Raw genomic sequence first — 14,272 nt, 5'->3', positions numbered from 1 at the left:
CGAAAAGTAAAGAAGAAACTTTTCCCCAACTCCACGTCAAAAATTAGACCCTGGGTGATCATTTCTCCTCTGGCTGCACAGCCTATGATTAGCCATTAAAGAAGAGCCTGCATTTCATCGATGTGCTCATCAAAAATGAATCTACATTTCCTGGTTGTTTTCTGAATGCTTATAAAAATATCATTTGCACAAGCCGTTTTAGAAGGAACTGTTTTATGCTGCACTTAAAACTTTTTCTTCCCTTCAGTTTTAGGTTCATGCACAGATGTTAGTCCAAATGATTTCATCTGACTTCTAACAATCTTGCTTGGCTTTCTGCAACTTCCCCTTCCCTCCTCTGTCCTGGAAACTGAGGAAATGCTAGCATAGATGGAGAGCCAGAGGAATTCCCTGAGTGCTACCGGAAGGCAGCGAAATTGTGTCCTGGAACGAGCCATGCGGTGACCGAGGAGGACAAGACCATAGCTTCTCCTGACATACTGTTCTATTACCTCTCAATTGTTTTCACTTTCTGTCCTTCCTTCTCTCCCTGGCTTTAACCTGGAAGTCCCTGGACTTTGACACTCTCGTGGATAACATTTCCGTGGATCCTGTGACAGGGGACCTTTGGGTTGGATGCCATCCCAATGGCATGAGGATCTTCTTCTATGACTCAGAGAATCCTCCTGGTTCAGAGGTTAGTTTGAAATATGAATCAGCTCAGCGACCTTATTGCCCGCTGTTTCTCGGTTGGAAACATAAATATCAATTATATGTGCAAATATGAGGAGGGATGCGGATAGATGATCCAGATGATGAGGTAGAAAAAGGAGTTTGACTTTGGGAGGCATTTTAGTCAGAGTCTAGGCAGGAGACAGATGGTACATTTAAATTGGGTAATTTGAGGGGATTTAATAAGGGCACTCTCTACAAAGGTGCATGTAAGGAAATGAACAGAAGATACTGCATTACCCCAGGGCTAGCAAGGGAGGCAGGAAACGGTTACCAGAAATCAGAATGAGAGGAGAGCTGAGTGTGGAGAGGGTCCTCTGAGGGGAACCTGGCCTCTGGTTGGGGGACGTAGACAACCAGTGGGGACCCAGCAGGGAGGAAGCCTGGAACAAACACCCTACCTCCCTCTCAGTCCTCCCATTCCCCTGCTGCTGCTGCTTCTTGGCCGACACTGACCCAGAGCTGGGGGACAAGGGAGACTTCCTAGTCAGCTTTCGGAAGAGTCTCAGCAGAGTGGAGGGTGGGGCTAGGGTAGCCAGCATTAGCCTGGAGTCCCTAACTGTACTTCAATAATGAGTTTCTTCAACTTGGGAATTCACAATAGTTTAAAAAACCGGAATGTACCACAGTGCTATGGTCTAATCATTTGTTTGCTACTTGCCTTTCCTTTTACCCCCCTCTTCCCGTGTGTCAGTATATGCACAAGTTAATTCAGTGCACCTGTCCTAATGTGCAAGCGGCCATTCTCTCTAAACCTTCCCTGCAGAGTGGGAACACCAGTCACTTGCTGGAATCGTTTTGGTTTAAAAGACCTTTCCTTCCATCTTAGTTATGGCACCCAAAGACCCCATTCATGTTCATGGTCTTTCCTGGGCAGACTATTTTGACAGTGCAAACAAAAATTTGAAACGCACTTTGCCATAGGCAGTTGAACATTTACTCTGACTCCTCTGAGGTTTTCTATTTTGAGTTTTTCAGTATGTATTTTTTATACTTGTTATTTATGTTAAATAACCAATACAATTTTTGACATAGTTTACTGCTATGAATTCTTTTTAAAGCTTAGTTTTAAGAGTCAGTCTCATTCCCACCCACCAAAAAAAAAAATTTTTTTTAAAGCCCATGTCTCCTAGATTAAATAAACCCCAAACCAAATGTGTATTTCCAATTACTTTATGGCCCTTCATACCCTCTCTTTCTAGGCTTACAGGACAATCGTGATTATGTTTAATGGCAATCTTTTGTGCCTTTTCCTGGTTCATAGCCATTAGGATTGCTGTACAGTCTGTTTAACAGAATTGAAGAAATGTATGCTGTGGCGTGCTCACTGTCCAGAACAGAGCAGTGTTAGATTGTAATTCATTCTCGCTTGTTAGCTCATCTGCAGAACTGAGCTTATCTGCTGTAGCGTGGACTTGGTTTGCTGTTCTGGAAAAAGTAGTTCCTTTCTAATGATGGATCTGGTAAGGAATAGCAAAAAGTAATAACAATCCATTATCTAACGCACGGCCCCACGGAAGAGCGACTGGCTTTTATTAGAAAGGGGCTTACTTAAGTCAAGGTGCGCCATCACCTATCTCCCAGTAAGTAACTACTACGTCTGTCTTTTCAGCCTGCTCTTTATTTTTTTTAAAGATATATTTATTTATTTTAGAGAGAGAGAGAAAGAGAGTGCACGCACTAGCGGGGGGAGGGGTAGAGGGAAAGAATCTTCCAGCAGACTCCCCGCTGAGCTCATTGCCCCCACGCTGGGCTCCGAGATCAGGACCAGAGCTGAAAACTAAGAGTCTGAGGCTTAACAGACTGAGCCACTCAGGCGCCCCCGGGGCTGGCTGTTTTAAAGACGTCCTTTTAAAATGCTCCCATTAACCCTTTATATATAGGCACTGGCCCCCTAGTGTGCCACATTTGGTGCTTTTGTATGTTAAGTATCCTTTCTTCCAGACAGTGTATTTTATCCTAAAGGCTTAAAAATGATAGGAAGTTAGAGTTGAAAAGAAACTTAATCTAGACCCACCTTGTTCTACAAATGATAAACAAATGGGAAGAAGGCGAAGATCTGAAACAGCACCCTGGCCCCTGCCTTACCGTGTGCTCCTCACAGTGCTGTGGGTTATAGCAAGTTGCCATTGCACTGGCCAAAATGGCCACTATCGGCTACTCCCTGCGATCAGCTTTGCGGGCTCCGACACTGCTGTGAATGACACCATCCTACTTCTGCTCACCTAAATGAGGGAAACTGAACTTACAACATCTCATACGTTTAGAGTTGGAAACTTCAGTTCAGAGGAACGGCTGAGTATGGTAGAGGTATTTTTTTTTTAATTGCCAGAATTTAAAAACCAAGAATTAAGGGTAAGCATCCAAATTCCTTGCTTATCTGTAAATACACAAAACTGGCCTGAATTCTAGCATGGCAATAATTTGACTATTCCTGAGTAACAGCTCTCCCCCCCGCCCACCCCATTTCCCATAGTCTCTGTGCTACTCACTCTTATTTCTTCCCTAGGCTGGGTAGGCCTGTGTGTCGCTATCCTGTACAAGACCACCTGCTTAAAACCTGTCATTTTGCCAATAAAGAAACCAGTGTCTTCTCTAAAGAGTAACTTTGGAACAAAGTATGATTTACCTCCAGGTTTCTTCATATGGAGAAGTGACCCGTCTTTAACATCATGTTTTTGAATGATTTTAAAAGAAATAGCAGGCTAACGTTATTTCTTTGATAGGTGATCCGAATTCAGGACATTTTAACAGAAGAACCCAAAGTTACACTGGTTTATGCAGAAAATGGTACAGTGTTGCAAGGCAGTACGGTGGCGTCCGTGTACAAAGGGAAACTGCTGGTCGGCACTGTGTTCCACAAAGCTCTTTACTGCGAACTCTAGCAGGTCGATCTGCCCCCGTGCCACGGACGCTGTGAGCCCAGCATTTCCACCGCTTGCCACATGTCCGGGGCCGCAGTGATCTCATCTGAATAGTGAATCCTGACCCTCCATTTGGACATCTGGAAGGATGAAAGTGCTGTTTAACTGGGAGCACAATCAACGCAAAAGGCTTTTTTGAAAGTACGCTAGCAAATCAGTCTAGCGATACTCGAAAACCCCATTTACAATAAAAATCCTATCAATAAAATGGCTAAAATTGCTGTGTCAGTTGTCAGGCCTTAAATCATTTAACTGTGTGTGATCCAAATGTACTTTCCCCACAACGTGTTGCCTGGGAGCACACGAGCTGAGCGCTGCCTTGCTCAATCTTGTTCAGGAAACAGAGCAGCAGGACGATCTCACGAGGCCTCGCAGCCTGCAGTCCTCACTCAGCCGCTCCGATTCACATGCTGGGAAACTAGAGGAGACCCACAAAGTTCCTTCAGCTCCAGGCACCCCTCTTTAGCAAAGCCATCGGACATCCCGGCACAGTCTGATTCCCTTTTCCCCTTCTCCGTAGGGCTTTCTCAGTAAACAGAAACCTAAATGACCCCCATTTCTCCTTTTATTCTCACTTAACTCATTTCTCCGGTAGCGATGACATGTAGGAAAATCTTAACATTCTTGGGAGTCTCTGGTATCTCAGCATAAGCTGTACGTTTTAGTCGATTTGACCCAGTGAAAAGAAGTTTGTTTGCTTCAGTGATTGAAGACAGACTGAAGCCCATAAGAGATTCAGGTAAAGCTAAATGCCCCCCAAAATAGTATCAGTGTTACAAGTGGTGGTGGTGGGGGGGGGGTTGTGATTTTTAAGTAGGCTCCACACCCAGTGTGGAGCCCAACATGGGGCTTGAACTCATGACCCTGAGACTGAAACCTGGGCTGAGATCAAGAGTGGGACGCTTAACTGACTAAGCCACACAGGGCTTTCCTCACCCCCCTTTGTTCCCCCCTATTGTAACTTGCAGGGGAGGCTTAGAAGAAAACAGTAGAAAGGCAAACAAAAACATTAAAAAATCAACAGTCTTGGCCTATCTTCTGAGGGACGGACATGATTAGGAAGAAGAGATGACTTTTGTCATTTTCTTATAAAAACTGGTATGAAAAGGTTACCTGTCTTTATTTGTCCGTCTCTTTTGAAAGTATGGCTTCCAGGCCAGATGATTTCTTTGGGATGCTAAAGGCAGTCACGTTAGAAACAAAGTTCTTCTAAGGCACTTGCCACGATGACGTTCTGGCATTTTGGGAAAAACGGTTTGCTGATAAATTGAGAACTATCAACATTTTAAGGCTACTAACTTAAAGTAATAAACAGAAACATTTTATTTGGATTGAAAAACACTTCCCTTGTATCAGATAAGAGTTATTTTAGTCACAATTTCAGAATATCACGTGCCCAAGAGTGCTCAATTATTCAGTGATGCTGTTCACAGCCCTTGAAGCTGGGTTTTCTGAAATACTGTTTTGAGATCATCGATGGCTATTGGGCTTATGTTGAAAAAGCCCCCATATTTCCTTTAAAAAGAGTTGCTTGATATCATCTTGTTCTTGAGAGAATAAGCAAATTCTAGAGAAAGATAATTATATGGTTTCTCTCATCTATGGAACATAAGAACTAGGAAGATCGGTAGGAGAAGAAAGGGATAAAGAAAGGGGGGTAATCAGAAGGGGGAATGAAGCATGAGAGACTATGGACTATGAGAAACAAACTGAGGGCTTCAGAGGGGAGGGGGGTGGGGGAATGGGATAGACTGGTGATGGGTAGTAAGGAGGGCACGTATTGCATGGTGCACTGGGTGTTATACGCAACTAATGAATCATTGAACTTTACATTGGAAACCAGGGATGTACTGTATGGTGACTAACATAATAAAAAATATGATTATAATAAAAAAAAAAGAATAAGCAAATTCTGCCCCAACTCACCGAACAGGAAAAGAAAGCAAGCTATTCAATTTGACACAGCATATGTTCGAGATCACTCAAGAAGGGACACATGTGTCCCCTCAGTGAGGGGTTTCATAAGACTCGAGGAAGAGAACAACCAGCTTACTCATTTATTTTTTGCTGAAGGTTTAGTCACAGATCAATTATGGTTCGTGTGTGTTTGTGTGTGTGCACGTGTGAGAGGGAGGGAGAGAGAGGGAGAGAAATTAATATCCCTCGTTTGTTATATTCAAGTCTTCAGAACATTTAAGGTTTTAGAAATAAAACTGCTGCGAAGAACCCGGGCCTGTGGGCCGGCCTGCCCTGTGCTTGCCCCATGCTGGGGGAGGAGGCCAGCTGTCGAATGCATTTGTCACAGACCCTTGCAGGCCTGACAGGTATCGGAAATGCGCTCTGGGACCTGAAGGCCTCAGGGGAGGGAGCTTCTGGTGGAGAATCTTCCACTTTCTGGCCAGTTCTCTAACTGTGCTTTCATATGTAATGCTAGCTTTATCAGGGCTAAAACTTATTTTTAGTTTTAGTTTCATTTCCATGGAAAAAGTGCACTTTGCTCTTGACTGATAGATGTATTTTGACAGTTAATACAGGTTTACCCAGTCAAGGCTTGTTTAGTTGAAGGTGAAAATGCAAGAGGGGGAAAAAAACCAACCAGCCTACTCCGACAGATGTCCGTATTTCTCTTTTTATTGCATTCGTTGTCTAACAACAACAATACTCATTGGCAAGAAATTTATTTACACTGACAAATTAAATTTAATCACAGGTATTTTTAGATTGGTCAGAAAACAGAGGACCATTGTGATAGTTTGCTTTGAACGCCTCTGAAAACCGAAGAGTAAGAAAAGTCGCTTGAAACGGAACAATCTAGAGAAGTACGTATTAACCAAGCGCAAGAGAACAATTCAGACGTGGCACTACTGTCTCTTCCATGCAAATGATCAGACACCAAAATGTACAAATCAAAAGTTTCAGATAACATGCTATCCATACTTGTTGGACTTAAAATGGTTTTTCAAACAACTCTTTTCCTTTAGTGATATATAACGAAAGGTTAAAATAAATCAATGTCTTACAATGGAACGGAATTCATTCTCTCTTGTTTCTTTTTTCAGCTGGTCGGTTTTGTTAGTGATACGTAGCAGGCATACTAGTGGTTTAACTGCAACACCATTAAAAAATACAAAAGCAGTAGTGGTGACCATAAATAATATTAAGGAAAACATATACGCATATATATACACATATATATATATATTTAAGGGGTTTTACAAAACACTAACTAAATCTGATGTTGTTGGGAGGTGTTATCGAGCTGGCGTGCCTATTAATTCCCACTTTTCAAGGTAATTTAACTATTTGTGGCCAATTGTTCTTTCGTGGATGAAAGATTAAATCCTTCAAAGAAACCCTGGGTGTGTGGATAAAATAGCTGCAAGAAAGAGAAATGTACACCTTCCAACAACATACTCACACTCACATCCACTTGCATTGAATTTGGCAATGACCTAACCATGCCATCACTCCATAAAAGAAGTAAATAAATGATCATGGGATGGCAACAGCGCCATCAGAGAGCCAGTAGTTAGTGACGTAAGCATCACAGCTACCAGATACGTCGCTGTGGGAGCACGAGCGAATGCACGAGAACACGCGGTGCAATTTTTAGCTAAGGAAACTGCGGTCTGCAGTTGAAAATGCCCAAAGCTGCATAAATTTCTGAGGTTCGACTCAGCCATGTGCAATCTTGACATCAAAGCATTAACCAAACATTTGAGGAAACTTTATCTTACTAAAATACCAAGTATCTAATAAATCAATTTTACCAAAATATATAAACATGTAGAAGGATAAGTGCATTTAGTAGAAATACTTACATTAAAAAAATCTCTTAAAATCTTATGAGCCATTCAATGTATACACACACAGAAAGTGGCAATAAGGCTATGATTACTGCTTGGGGTCCTAACTGACATTACCAAGTTCCATATACAATATATATATATATATTTTATGCAATGTGATTGCAGAGTGTGTATGTGTGTACATGTAAGGTGGGACTATATTCACACATATGTAGTTCTGTACGTCTACACACGTGGCATGCACATTATTGAGATGTTGCCTCTGGTTCTCTTATGTGTTACCTCCTACTCACTCTTGAATCTCCAGCAGTTTGGGGCTTGGAATGGGGCCAAGGATTGGAAATCATCCCGTTTCTGTCCTTCCCCACTCTCCAGATCTGGAAGCAGGTCACAGGCTGTGTTGCATCCACACCACGCATGTATGTGGGCTTCAGTCACAACTATTCCCTCGACACATGCACACAGACGCTCACACACAAGCACTGAAAGACCCTCTGTTTACCCTAAGGTAGAACTTGAGGCTTTTATTTTCCAGGGGAAAATTGATCCTGTAAGCTTTTTCTTTGCCCTCTGACCTCCTGGTGGGATCAATTCTACATTGCTACTAGAAGTTATTCCAATACTACTGGTGTACTGTCTAGTATGATTTTTTTCCCCCAGTGCTTTGGACCAAGACTAAATATCCTGAGACTTTAAATACCTAAGGTAAATATAAAAACAAAAATCTGCCTACATACCCAGGCTGTTTTTCAGGAATGAGTCACTGAAACACATTCATATTTCTTATACCACGGCTTTCTTTTGAGGGTTGACTACCCACCCTCATTATCAGAAGGAAAACAATTCTAGTGGAAAATATGCACAGTTAATTTCTGGACTTCATCCTTCAGTGCTTAATTTCAGATAGCAGATGGGTAGATCCTTGATTAAAGGTAAATTTGAAAAGATATTTTTAAAAACCCTGGGCTTTTCTTTTCCATTTTACCTTCCCTTCAGAAAGCACTGAGGACTTAGCGTTAAGTAGGTGACACGAACTGTAGTGACCGCTGTCCATCAGAGTGAAATGCCCCTCACCAGGGCCCTACTGGGACAGAAAATTTGGTTGCTCAAATGGAATTTGGGAATTCTTATATATGTCAATGTAATAAGGAGCTACAACACCTCCAAAGTAGAAACACTTCTTCTAGAACTATTGGGACATCTCCCTTTAGAATCTTCAAACACTGGGTTTCTTCTCTTGAAGCTCGGTCTATATAACCTTTAACATTTATAAATGAGTTAGAATATCCATATAAATGCAAATTTTTTATTTACCTTTTAAAGTATAATTTTAAAGCACATGTTAATCCTATTACACAAAGAACCTAGACGAGAATTCTTTGTCTTCAGCAAAAACCATAAAGGTTAATTAAGGTGCTAGGTCCAACAACCTGTAACTGTTTTTGTAGCTCAGGCCTGGGACAGCATATGTTTCCAGGCCAGGGATGACACAGGATGAAAGGCAGCAGCAAGGGTTAATTTGGTTCCTCCCCTGTCCTCTTGCCACTTTTTTGCAACAACAACAAAGAAGCCCAGAGTAGGTGGTTCCATTTCATGCCCCTTGAAAGTAAAGTTCGGAATGAGCACTAGCATACTGCAGTCATGAACCATTGTGGGTTAAAAATACTTTTAATGATGTTGAGGGCCGGAAATCCATGTCAACCCCAATTAAAGGAGGATAACATAGAATGATACATTTATTGTCATGAAATTAATGGTGGACTTCATCGATGTGTCCAAATGGGCAAAATCAGGTTTCTGCCCTAATGTATCACTCTGAAGCACACCTCGGATTCAGGAAAAAAAAAAAAAAAAAAAAAAAGAATGAGAAAACTATTACATAAACTGTGAGTTTAAGGGAGATGGCCTTAAATCAAGTAATCTGTTATAAAAACTGAAGTCCTTTAATGGAAAACTCTGTCCCAGACATTCAGCTCATACAACGTTCCCTGTCTACAGCTTGGCCTCGCCACACATTCCCTAACCCCCAAAGCATTACCTATACCCCAAAACAATTTGGCTATTGTAAGAGTCATACTGAGCTGTCATTTGGGGAATATAGTTCATAGTAACCAGATATTCCCTTTTTATTCATTTTCTGATAAATAAAAAACTGCAAAGTCTTTAAGGTTCATGAAGCAACAATTCTACGTGAAACTATAAGGACACCCAAACCACTAGCATTAAAGTAGGAGTTGTTGAAGACACTGGACCCTCGATTAGGCATCATGCATTAGAGTCAAGAAAAGAAATAATACGAAAACAAAATGTTCATAAGTTCTGAGGTCCTGCACTTTGTTTTCATACTCTTTGATCAATCCGTTTACATTTTATCCTTCGCTGGACAGTCAAATCAAGTGCCTTTTACGATTTCAGCAGTTTTTTGAGTAATAATATTAAAGTAACTCATTAAGACCTAAAAATCACTGTAACTTAACTTAAAAAATCAAAATAGTTATAATACAAACTAAGTGATTTGAGGAATAAGAATTTGATTTATAATATTTTCAGTTGGTCATTGGTCTAAACATTGGAAATGTACAAATGAAGTTCAAGAACAATACTTCTAAGACACTAAAGAAAATGCAAAATAATAGACATCATAAATTATGTGCAGAGACTGAGACTTATAGACATTTCCAGTATATACATCCATTTTCAAATATTACCAAAGTGTAAACATAACTTAAGATAATCATCCTCTATTTCCACTCTTAAAATGAAGACGGAGCAAAACTTCCAGTGTGATCCAGATCACGTTTTTCCCCCCAAAGATAAGAAAAAATGGCAAAAATTTACAATAGCAAGCACTAGTATTACCAGATTTTGACTAATTTCGTCTTTTAGTGTTAGAAAAGATCTGCTGAATTTTGTAGTTCATGAATAGTGGTTCCTTGTTTCTCATGATATTAATAAACAGCAAAGCACCACACATCTCAAATAATAATAGAGTATCCAGTACAGCAGTTTCATTACACACACAAAATGAAGATAGTCAGGAAAACATATATAGTGACTCTGATAATTGTAAAACACGATCGACTTTATGTCAATGTTTCTGAGCAGTGAATGAATGATCGGTCCTAGGGACAAAAGGATTGAAATAAAACAGATAATACTCTGTCACTAAAAAGGAAACAGGCCTGAAGGAAAGACAGGACTATAAGTTTCTAGATAAGCCAAATTCAGATTTCAGGTATTTAGGCAACAAAAAAAAAAAAAAAAAGAAAGAAAGAAAAAAAAATTAAGTTTAAAAAAAAGTCACAATGTCCAAAATATAAGATGGTGCCCCTTTACATTATCTGTTACCTGTAATCTTCAAAGAACTTCCCCCAAGCTCACAACCTTTCCAGTATATGATAATGGACAGAGACCCCCTTACCATGTGGTAAAAGGAAGTAAAACACTAGCTGAAGATTTGTCTGGCCTCAACTCTTATTTTGAAACTCATCCCTTGGAAAGTGGATGACCTCATATGTACAGCCAATGCAGCAGAGGCAACCAGAAACATGAGCATAAAGAACAAACAACAACCGATCACTTGAAGTTTCTCAAGAGGAGTTTATTTTCTCCTCCTTCTGCCCTAGTCTCCTATGCTTAAATTAGTCGGATGAAATACTGAAATCCTTCATATACTGGCTTTAAAATAAGCATAACGGTCTCTGCTGGCAGACTGTATCCTGTGAACTCTCTTAAACAAACTTTAACTGTAACATGGAAATCTCTGAAGAATGAAAGAGAATGGCTCAGAAAAGCCATTCAAAACATCTCTAAAATCTGTCAGCTCTCCTTTACGGGAACGTTCTGTGTGCTCAATAAAATTGCTTCTCTGGTTGAACATTACTCAAATCTAAATTTTCTCTAACCAGTATTTCTATTTTTCTTAAAAGTACATTTGTTAAAACACTAACTGAGGCCACTTGGGAAATCTTAAGTAGAAGATATGTGACAAGTTCCTGATTGTGTCACAGTCAGGCTGAAGACTAGCCAGAATGTTCCCCAGGAGAGGAAACCTGAAAATGTTGGTTTCCTTAAAAATCAATTTCCTGTTCAATTTGTTGGGGAAAAAAGGAACTATGTTATGTGTGTCGGTGTCACTGAACTACTGAACACGCAGCGGGAGCAAAGTAAACAACGGATCCCCGTATCCCGCAGCTGCATATTAATGTCTGATTTTTTCCTTTGTTTGGCTCAATCTGGAGGATAAATGTTACCCTCAGAACTCCAAGGTAATACCCACATCCACATTTGGAAGGCTTTTGCTTCCTTCTGGGGTTAACGAATAACAAATTCTTTCCTCTCTTTCAGATGCCCGGAACCAGAAGAGTTTGCCTGCCTTTTGCCACCGTACATAATTATGTGGCAGAGCACCCACGTTTCTACAGTGGGGTTGTCTCACTGTCCAGACGCAAACATGTGGGGGGAAACTCTCCCACACACTGGAGTAGATTTTGGAGCCCTGATCTCATGGCAGAGGGGTGCTCTCGACCGTGCCATTGCCCAATTTCAGGATTCCCAGACTGAAAAGTCAGGGCGCTCCACTAACACCACGCGGGTGCGTCATGCTTTTGTTGGGCAGGGTGTCCCTGGTTCCCCCAAGACACAACCCACCCAACGCAACACAAGAGGTTGGTAAGTAAGAGAGAAAAACACAGCCGTCTTACATCTTTCACAAACGAGATCCTTGGTTTGGTAATAAACAAAGGTGGCTTGGGAATATTTTCAGGAGGTGAAAATTGAAAGTGTATTCTATTATTGCAGAAAATGCAGTTATGCCACACACGGTTCCCCAGTCGGCCTCGAGCACATTACCCCTGCCATCAGTTCCTTCGTCCCCGGGAGGAGAGCAGGGCGGGAAGAGGGGAGAGCTGTCTGGGAGGCGGTGTGTGTTACTGCTCGCTGGCACCCTCTGACGCAGCGGTCATCTTTTCTGTCTTTTTAGATTTCCTCTGGATCTGCTCTTGTTCCTTCCTCCTGAGCTTTTCTCTTTGTTTTTCCATCTTCTCTTGAGCCTTCCGAGCCTTCTCTAGAGATACCTTCATTTCCTTGAGTTTTTTTTTGACCACAGCTCGGTCCTGGGATGATGTCATTCCCAGAGCCTAGGAAGGAAATACATAAACAAATTGAACTTGAAAACCAATGACCTCTCTGCTTAGGAAAAGGTTGATATCACAATGTGTTCAGACTCAAGAACTGATTTAAACATAATCAAAGAGGTAAACACCGAGAAAGAGCTGCTTACATTTGCCAAAAATCTCCATACTTAGGGGCTGAGCTTTTTTTGACCTTGAAGTTCCTAGCACAGTGCACCCTAAACCCCATTAAATACATGCTTTCCAAATTGGTAATTAATGGGTGAAGGAATTAAAAAAGGGGGGTGTGCTCAATTCTGCTCCTTCAACCTTTGGGCCATAGACATTTACAGGCAAAAGTATTGCTAAACATCAATATTTTTAAAAGCTAGGAGTGGGCACCTGCTGCCATAGAGGGCTCCAAGAAGGGCCGGGAGAACTGAAGTGGCTTCCTTTTTGCCAATGCAGTCATTTACAATGAGGACCAAAAATGTCTTTGGGGCCGGAATGCTCATGTCAGCATGACTAGCCATTCTCTCCCTGTAGGCAGACCCATAAAGGAATCCTGTTAATGAGGAGGTTGCTTAGTGAGCTTGGAATTCAGAATAAGAGGAGTTGGTTGCGTACTTTAAATGTTTCATGACCTTCAGAAGCAACAGCGGGATGCATCCATCTCCTCAACAGGGACAGCCTTGTCAATGGGGCCTTCATAATCACAGCCTATTGATTGATCTCTAACCTTTTCAAGACTGTCAAGAGATACTCATCTGCCCTTCAGCCCAGCAGCGGGCTGAGGTTGGGGGTGGGGAGTCCAATGTAAGCTCTTTTTGCCCTTTTTCCACAGGGGTGGGTCTCTACCCCCCCACCCCCCCAGTCTCTAAAAGGGACGGACTGGACAGGTGAAATGAGAGTGGGATGGAGCGGGGGAGACATGGCCTGCACGTACTTGGGGAAGAAAGTTCTGAGGAGAATATCGTCCCACTTTTGGAGAGGTGTACAGGGAGAAGCAGGGGTGGAGAAGAAATGAATAAAGAAGGAGAGATTCATGGATCTAGGTTTTCACTCTCATGTGGTGAAAGAGTCCACAGTGGCCATTATTATGAGTCCTACTACACAGGAAGTCAGCAGACTTCATACATGGACCATGTGTTGCTGGGTGGAAGCAATGGAGTGAGTCCCTAGTACTCCTACTCAGCAGCTTCCTGTTTGATTCAGAATCCCTGACAACTTCTCGAAACTCGGTTTACTACTCAGAAATGATGCAACGTCCTTCCTGCTGACCACTGATGAGAATTCCCTCGCAGATATGCAGAACGCTCTTGTCTAAGGAAAACATTTTAGGTGCCATGAGCAACACAACTTACACCTGGTAACCTCACACAGAGATATAATTCTTTACCTTAAGTTTATTTCCATCCAACTGCAGGAGTTGCTCGCCAGTGATGTTTTGGGCATTGAATTCAGATACATACTGCTCCAGATTTAGGCTCATTAGCCAGTGGGAAACCTGCTGCACGCTCCATTCATGAACGGCCCGATTCTGACACTGACTGTGTTTGGGAGACTGTCCATCATCAAGGATCTGAGGTAGGAATGTTACGCAGTGTTGTTAAAGGACCAAAATGCTATGGCTCGGCACGGCTTATTATGCTATCAAAAGGAATTTCTTGCCTACTAGAGCCACATTTATCTTTAAACCATAAAATGAATAAGCTAA

The 14,272-nt window shown here is 41.7% G+C and overlaps 2 protein-coding genes across 9 annotated transcripts in view; one reads left to right on the top strand and one right to left on the bottom strand.

Moving 5' to 3' along the window:
• PON1 (paraoxonase 1) overlaps nt 1-3,841 on the top strand; it is a 33,212-nt gene extending 29,371 nt beyond the window's left edge. The window contains exons 8-9 of one of the 2 annotated variants that reach the window (XM_002918938.4): nt 548-676; nt 3,438-3,841. In XM_002918938.4, coding sequence (XP_002918984.1) covers nt 548-676; nt 3,438-3,596 — 288 coding nt within the window. In that variant the 3' untranslated portion in view covers nt 3,597-3,841. The remainder of the gene's footprint in view (nt 1-547; nt 677-3,437) is intronic. The other variant, XM_019799368.2, reaches the window with a different exon arrangement.
• A 2,409-nt stretch (nt 3,842-6,250) lies between these two features.
• The window catches only part of PPP1R9A (protein phosphatase 1 regulatory subunit 9A), a 320,733-nt gene continuing 312,711 nt past the window's right edge, over nt 6,251-14,272 (bottom strand). For 6 of the 7 annotated variants that reach the window (XM_034667864.1, XM_034667870.1, XM_034667875.1 and 3 more), the window contains 2 exons: nt 13,955-14,137; nt 6,251-12,582 (listed from right to left, as the gene is read on the bottom strand). In XM_034667864.1, the coding sequence (XP_034523755.1) occupies nt 12,373-12,582; nt 13,955-14,137 (393 nt within the window). In that variant the 3' untranslated portion in view covers nt 6,251-12,372. The remainder of the gene's footprint in view (nt 12,583-13,954; nt 14,138-14,272) is intronic. The other variant, XM_034667885.1, reaches the window with a different exon arrangement.

Source organism: Ailuropoda melanoleuca, chromosome 1, assembly GCF_002007445.2.
Source record: "Ailuropoda melanoleuca isolate Jingjing chromosome 1, ASM200744v2, whole genome shotgun sequence".
Lineage (NCBI taxonomy): Eukaryota > Metazoa > Chordata > Mammalia > Carnivora > Ursidae > Ailuropoda > Ailuropoda melanoleuca.
The sequence above is the reverse complement of the archived record's forward strand: the minus strand, read 5'-3'. Positions and strand labels throughout refer to the sequence as shown.